The sequence below is a fragment of the Leiobunum rupestre genome, chromosome 11 (genome assembly GCF_980474605.1).
Source record: "Leiobunum rupestre chromosome 11, qqLeiRupe1.1.hap1, whole genome shotgun sequence".
NCBI classification, from domain to species: domain Eukaryota; kingdom Metazoa; phylum Arthropoda; class Arachnida; order Opiliones; family Sclerosomatidae; genus Leiobunum; species Leiobunum rupestre.
Window position 1 is genome coordinate 38,286,811 of NC_143394.1, and position 7,093 is coordinate 38,293,903.

The following is a 7,093-nucleotide window of genomic DNA, read 5'->3' on the forward strand; positions in this document are numbered from 1 at the left end:
TTAACATGGCAAAATCGAATATTCTAAGGGTGCCTAATGAAATTATTCAAAATTTCAAAGATTTTTTTTAAAACAAAGGTGATTAAATTTGGGTAAATATCTCATTTTTGGTAAATATCTAATTTTGGATATATATCTAATTTTGGGTAAATATCTAATTTTGGGTAAATATCTAATTTTGGGTAAATATCTAATTTTGGGTAAATATCTAATTTTGGGTTCGTACAAACCAATTTATTCCAGTAATTGTGTAAACATTTCATTGCTAACATTGCTGTATTTCCAAAAATACTTTCTTCTAAAGGCGCTTCAAAAAATGCCCGCCAAAAATGATTACGTAATATTGGCGCACGTTTCACGCGGACGAATAGTTTACGTAATATTGACGCGCGTTTCACGCGCACGAATAGTTTACGTAATATTGGCGCGCGTTTCACGCGCACGAATAGTTTACGTAATATTGACGCGCGTTTCACGCGCCAGAAAATATTAAATCAACTTGAGACTTAGGCCTAAGCCTTTAACTCTCCTGGATCATTGTGCCGGACCACACCTTGGGGATTATTGACGACAATGGACACCCACTTGACGTCGTCAGATAAGAATTTATCGTTAATGGGTAACACCGAGGGTAACACGTAAGTTATACCAAACCTTTTTACATTTTTTTCTTGAATGTCAAATACTATATTTGTCAATAAAAATGTACACTGTATGAATTTCATTTTCAGAGCCGAGGGATTTCCATTAGACCAGAAACACGACTTTAGGAAACGCGTCATCGCCATCAAAAATCCGAAAGATTATACCCACGCTTTCAAAGTATGGAAAAATAACATTCCAAAATATCGAACTTAAACTAACGCGAGTATTGAACGTTTTGCCAGATTAACACGAACAACGTCGAGACCTACCAAGTTTACCCAACTACTGGCATCTTGAAGCCCGAGGAAATAGACGGCGACGCGAAATTCGTTTACGACGAACTCCCGCGAAGATTGGGATTAGAAGACAGCCCTCAACGGAACAACCAACGCCATGACACCGCAACGATCCGGATTCAAGAGGACGACATCAACGTGGAAACCCTTTCCGAGAATGCGCCTAAGGAAGAACAACCGCGGCAGACGTAAATGTATAATATTTCATGATTAAGAGTTTGACTCATTTCATTTATTATACAGGACAATTGAAGACCAACCAAAGGATGTGGACACTAAAAAAGGTAAGTCAAAATTAGGTTTCTCCTTATTCACGAGACTTTGTTGTTTAGGAATAAGAAGAGTAAAGAAACAGCGCAAGCGTGAGCTCAGCGAAATCACCTACAAGTCCTACAAAGACCCAACTACCTATTGTGAAACAGTTTCTTTAAATTCGTCCCTGAACGAAAATCCACAGCAGACGTAACAGCTACTATATTTAATGATTTTCCATATCTTGATTACTAGAACAACCTGTTAAATTTATTATCCAGAACTTTATTGGACCAGCAGGAGGATGAGGACACTCACCAGGAAAAAGATGGGAAAGCTAAAAAAGGTAAGTCAAAATTCAGATTATCAATATTGACAGGACTTTGCTGTTTAGGAAAAAGAGGACACTATTCTCTTGAATAGAAGTTCCCTAAATGCTCCTAAGGGTGACCAACGGCAGCCCAGGTAAGCGTTACCACTTTTATATTTTATTCGCGCGGCATCTCGATTAAGAGTTTGACCCGTTTCATTTATTATACAGGACACTAAAAGATCAAACGTCAGTTGAGGACACTCGCCCGGAAAAAGGATTCGCACGAGGAAAATGAAATAAAAGCGGAAGACGCCAGAAGAAGCGAACTCGACGAAATTGCCAATAAATCCGTTCACGTAAACGAAACTTTTGTTAAACGAGAGTTGAATGCGTACATGCACAAAATTCATTTGGCTTTTGTCCGCTTTGGAACAAATATCAAAATTGTTTAGCTTAAAGATTATAAATCTATCTGTAAAATGTGTGAAACTTATTTAATCTCATTATAATATATTTCTGTTAACCATTAGTTAGTTGTTATTAATATTGGTTTTCATTCTCACGTATACGTTTATAGAATGCATTTGAATAAAAAAAACTTCATTATTTTGAGAACATATTCTAAAGTTATTTTTATTAATGTAAAAAAATTATCTTACGACGTTACATTTTAATTAACCCGTTTTTAATCATCCGTTATAATATTTATTTTCCTTCCCATGTATAAGTTTATAGAGTGCATTTCAATAAATATAACTTTCTAAACTAGTTTACGAACGAATATCAAAATTGTTTATAATAAGAATAAACGTAATGAATGTGAAACGAATATTTTCTTATCGTGTTATATTTCCTGTAAGCACTTTCTAGTCCTTCGAAGTAGGGTTTGTTTTATTCGCGTGTAATAAATGTTTAACATGTACATTTAGTTGACTTAATATTTAGTAGTTTAGTATTAACATTTATTTAATTCTAATGTATTTTTATATAGAGTGCATTTTGATAAACATTATTATCTCAGAATACAACTTTAGGAAGGAATATCAAAATTGTTTTTTCAAACACAAAACAGTAAAAAATATTATATTGTATTTCCCAGAACCTTTCCTACTTTTATAACAGTCCTTTTTATCGCTTTATATGCTTTGTTAAATGTTTCTCAAATTATTAACTATTTGCCTTTGTACCGTGTTTGTTTTCTTAATAAAGTTTAGTTCCCCCTTAAACGTTTGTTGTTATTTCGCCGCCTTTTGAGCCTCGCCCCTCTAGTTTTAGAGGGGTTGAGGCTGTTATTTTCACTCTCGACGTTATTGGGGTTGGTGAAGGGACTCCGAGAAAACTGATTGCTCATGAACGGTACTCAATCAAAATTTAATTGATACGTCGTTTGATTGGTATTTATTCCCTCTATCTAACCATGCCAAAGCAGCGCCGTTGCTTTTAATCAAAGGGGGATTTTTCGTCCCCCAAATGCAAAAGGTATTTATAGGTTCCCGCGAATTGGCTGCTTATTCGGAAACTTGAGTGTTTAGGGGATTTTTTTAAATATTACTTCTTTCTAAATAGTACAATGGATAAATTGTAAAGATTGATGATAACCGGGTTCCCTCTGGAAAATAATTATTAATAACAGCTCATTTCACCAGGAAATGACCATTTGTTAAAGATTCGCTCTAATGCAAGTACTCTTACCGTCGTCCGCTACAGCTACCCGGTAAAGAAGGGAGGGAGGCAGTGGCGCCGCCAGGATTTTTTCCCACGTAGGCACTACAATTTGGGGCCCTCTCTTGCCCACTAATTTTTAATATATTTACTTAAACCATAAGTATGACACTACCTATTTACCTAATGCATTTTTTAATAATGGTCTGTTTCGCCATTGACAACGTAAATTATTATGTGACTAAAGTTTAATAACTCTTGGCGAATTCCTCTTAGTCTTTGGAAATCGCCGAGTGATACAGCCAAGGCCTATAAAAATTTAAATGCTTTCAAAAATGTAAATAACTCTTACTTTGTGTGAAAATATTTATGCATTATTGTACGCCTATTGCTGGCGGCGCCACTGGAGGGAGGACTCCGAAGAGACTGTGGAGCAGGGTTGGACATAAGGATAATTTTTTTAGTGATCTTCCTGATTAGACGCATGGAACTAGCTAACGCTAGTGCGGCTAGTTAGTTAGAGTATGAAAATAAACCTTTTTATATTGGTACTGGAAAATACCTCATTGGTTAGGTACTTTTGCATACCTTTTGATATTGGTACTGGAAAACACTTCATTGGTAAGGTACTTTTGCATACCTTTTGATATTGGTACTGGAAAACACTTCATTGGTAAGGTACTTTTGCATACCTTTAGATATTGGTACTAAAAAACACCTCATTTGTAAGGTATTTTTGTATACCTCGTGGTATTAAATAATCCCATATTTGGAGAGGTAAAAAACCTTCTTGGGACCTTCTTAGTACATAAAGAGGTTTTTATATTTCCTATTTATGGTGCTTGTCCATACTATTTTTAGGTATTTATTAATATATTTTCGGGATTAAAATTAACCTCCTGGGTATTATTTCAGTTCCTAAAACGGTTTTCAGGCGAGCCATTTATGGTCTTTAAATACCATTTTAAGGTTTTATATCGCTGCTTTTTCAGATTTAAATTAAACCTTTTTAGGAACTATGTAATCCTACACAAGGCATTTTAATTTACTTATTATGATATATTTCCATACCATAAGGTATTTATTAGAACCTTTTGGAGGATTAAAGAACCTTCTTGAGACCTTCTTAGTGCCAAATAGGTTTTTATATTTCCTACTTATGGTTCTTGCCCATACTACTTTTGGGTATTTATTGGGACTCTTTCGGGATTAAAATTAACCTGTTGGGTAATATATTGGTTCCTTAAATGGTTTCAGGCGAACCATTTATGTTATTTAAATACCATTTTAAGGTTTATATCTGTCCTTTTTAGTTAAATTAAACCTCTGTAGGCACATTTAATCCTACACAAGGCATTTTAGTTTACTTATTATGATATACTTCCATACCATAAGGTATTAGAGAGGAGTATGTCCATCCGGTGATTGAGAATTTCATTCTCAATCACCGGAAGGACACAAAGCTGTAGCTTGGCTCCCGCCGTTCACCCGCGCCTCTCCCGACTAAAGTTTTAGCCGTGTTCATTTTAATTGTAAATAAATTTTAAAACTTTAGTCATGAAGTATCTCGACTCTTTATTATTTTAAATTTTGTAATTATAACGCCATGACTTTAAATAGATTTAAAATCAATGATTTTTGTTTAGTTGTTTGATATTAACCTGGAAATAAATTCAATTTATAAGCAATTGGTGTTTTTTGGATTTCGATATAGTTTTAGGTCCTATCCTGGGTAAGAAAGGGAAAAACAAGGTTTATTTTACTCCAAAAATGGTTCTAATAAATACCAGAGAGTAGTATGATCATCCGGTGATTGAGAATTTCATTCTCAATCACCGGAAGGACACAAAGCTGTAGCTTGGCTCCCGCCGTTCACCCGCGCCTCTCCCGTTCCTCCCTTGATCACCAGAATTTCTAATCACCAGATTCTCTCTCCCCCACCCCCATTCACTGGATACTTTATCTCTCGTTCACCCCGCACCTCTCCCGTTACTCCCTTGATCACCAGAATTTCTAATCACCAGATTCTCTCTCCCCCACCCCCCATTCACTGGATACTTTATCTCTCGTTCACCCCGCACCTCTCCCGTTCCTCCCTTAATCACCAGAATTTCTAATCACCAGATTCTCCCGTTCACCCACTCCTTTCCCCCGTTCCTCCCTTAATCACCAGAATTTCTAATCACCAGATTCTCTCTCCCGTTCACCAGCTGCTTTCCCCCACCCCCATTCACTGGATACTTTCTCTCTCTCTCCCGTTCACCAGCTGCTTTCCCCCAGCCCCCATTCACTGGATACTTTCTCTCTCTCTCTCGTTCACCGGTTGCTTTCCCCCATCCCCATTCTCCAAAATTAGTTTTGCTCGTGCAGATATCTGGAGATTAGATTTTTACCCGTTTGCTTATCGCTTCCGAACTCCTTAATTTCTAATCTCTAGGCAATAAAAACAAGTTATTTACATTTAATTTTTTATTTTAGAACTTTGTTTTACATGTTAGTAGGTACTATCAGATATTCCATTAGATGGCTATCTTGTACATTACACAATTAAAACAAATTAAAGTAGTTAAGTTTACAGGCATTTAAATGGGGTGAAACGATCTCCTGCAACTTAATTTAATTAAAAGTTCTAACTCACGTATTTGTAGTGTTTAGCAGCAGTATCGTCTGACATCCGAGGGACAGTCACAAACGTCTTCTTCTTCTTCTTCAGGTACAGGTGAGAAGCTTTTGTCAGAGACCGTAGTTGCTTTTGGCGTCGGGGGAATGTCCCATTCTAGCGAAAGGTACTTTTTTTCCGATGGTGAATTATCCCTAGCCGGACAGTTTGGAAAGAATCTAGCATGTTCAAGTTCTGGTACGTCTCCTGATTTCCATCCTTCTAATACGCCATGGCATTTGTAACATCGTACTTCATCGCCCCGCTGAATATAGTAGAATCCAGCCTTCGCTAGTTGCTCCTTAGTGACGTGCGGATTTTTCCAGTGACGAAACGTTTCAAGTCGATACACTTCAATGTCCATAGCTGATCTAGACCAAATACGTTCTATAGTTTCAAATGATACATTCTCTAAGTCTACATTTACCCCTAAGTCTACTAAACCTAATTTTATCAATATGGTTAAATTTCTACGCTAAAATTCTCAATATAAACGCTTTTTTCAATATGCAAATTGTTTTAAATATGTCTAAAAATATAGTCTATTACCAAGAAAAAATAGTTACTTACTTTACGGGTAGAAATCCTTTGTCGAGCTGTAGAAAAGACTGAGCGATCCGTCAGCAGGTCTTTACTCGTCAATGTGCCGAAGAGAAATGACGCGTGTAAGATTAATTTATTCCTAACTTGTTGAGAATAATTCATCACGTGATCTAAACTTCAAATAACCCTCAAATTCTATTGGCTGTCTCTCTCTCTCTCTCTCTGACAGTTTAAACTGCCTCTAATGATTGACGGCAGATATTAACCCACTTGAGTATTTGGAAAAAAAAAACCCTTTGCTACTCGACGGAGAGTTTTGGAAATACCACGTTGACAATTTTCAAAGTAAATTGGCATTAAAATGAAATGAAAGGAGTACAATACACAGAAATTAATTTAGTTGATACCCCTGAAATGATTATAATCGACTCCCCTTAATTGATTGATATAACTGATAACGAGCTCCCAGAAGTACCCATAGTAACTTTACCCGATTCTCCAGAAATGGAAATAATAGATTTAACTGATACCCAAGACCCTACCCTTTCCTTAACTACAGTAACTGATTCGCAATTGGAACGTTTAAAAGAAATGACAATGGTACGAGATTATCTTAGAGAATATCAAATCTGTTCGCACCCTATCGTTAATTTACCTGGTTACTGCTCATTGGTTGGCGCTAAAAAATCGTCACGTGTTAAATTAGGCAAATTAGAATAGCTG

The 7,093-nt window shown here is 36.3% G+C and overlaps 2 protein-coding genes across 4 annotated transcripts; one reads left to right on the top strand and one right to left on the bottom strand.

The window, feature by feature from the left end:
* The first annotated feature begins 498 nt into the window (after positions 1 to 498).
* LOC149922529 (uncharacterized) lies at positions 499 to 2,069 on the top strand. Its single transcript, XM_090163773.1, has 6 exons — positions 499 to 638; positions 732 to 822; positions 888 to 1,129; positions 1,185 to 1,403; positions 1,475 to 1,658; positions 1,735 to 2,069. The coding sequence occupies exons 1-5, from the start codon at positions 574 to 576 to the stop codon at positions 1,614 to 1,616; spliced, it is 759 nt and encodes a 252-aa protein (XP_090019899.1). The 5' UTR covers positions 499 to 573; the 3' UTR covers positions 1,617 to 1,658; positions 1,735 to 2,069.
* A 3,681-nt stretch (positions 2,070 to 5,750) lies between these two features.
* Positions 5,751 to 6,478, bottom strand: LOC149922530 (death-associated inhibitor of apoptosis 2-like). Of its 3 annotated transcripts, none has more exons than XM_090164138.1 (2): positions 6,398 to 6,478; positions 5,751 to 6,193 (listed from the first exon to the last, which is right to left on the bottom strand). In XM_090164138.1, exon 2 carries the CDS (start codon positions 6,189 to 6,191, stop codon positions 5,820 to 5,822), a length of 372 nt encoding a protein of 123 aa, XP_090020264.1. In that variant the 5' UTR covers positions 6,192 to 6,193; positions 6,398 to 6,478; the 3' UTR covers positions 5,751 to 5,819. The 3 variants fall into 3 exon arrangements, with proteins under 3 accessions (XP_090020264.1, XP_090020262.1, XP_090020263.1); XM_090164136.1 differs by having other exon boundaries at positions 5,751 to 6,198; XM_090164137.1 differs by having other exon boundaries at positions 5,751 to 6,198; positions 6,394 to 6,478.
* Positions 6,479 to 7,093: the final 615 nt, after the last annotated feature.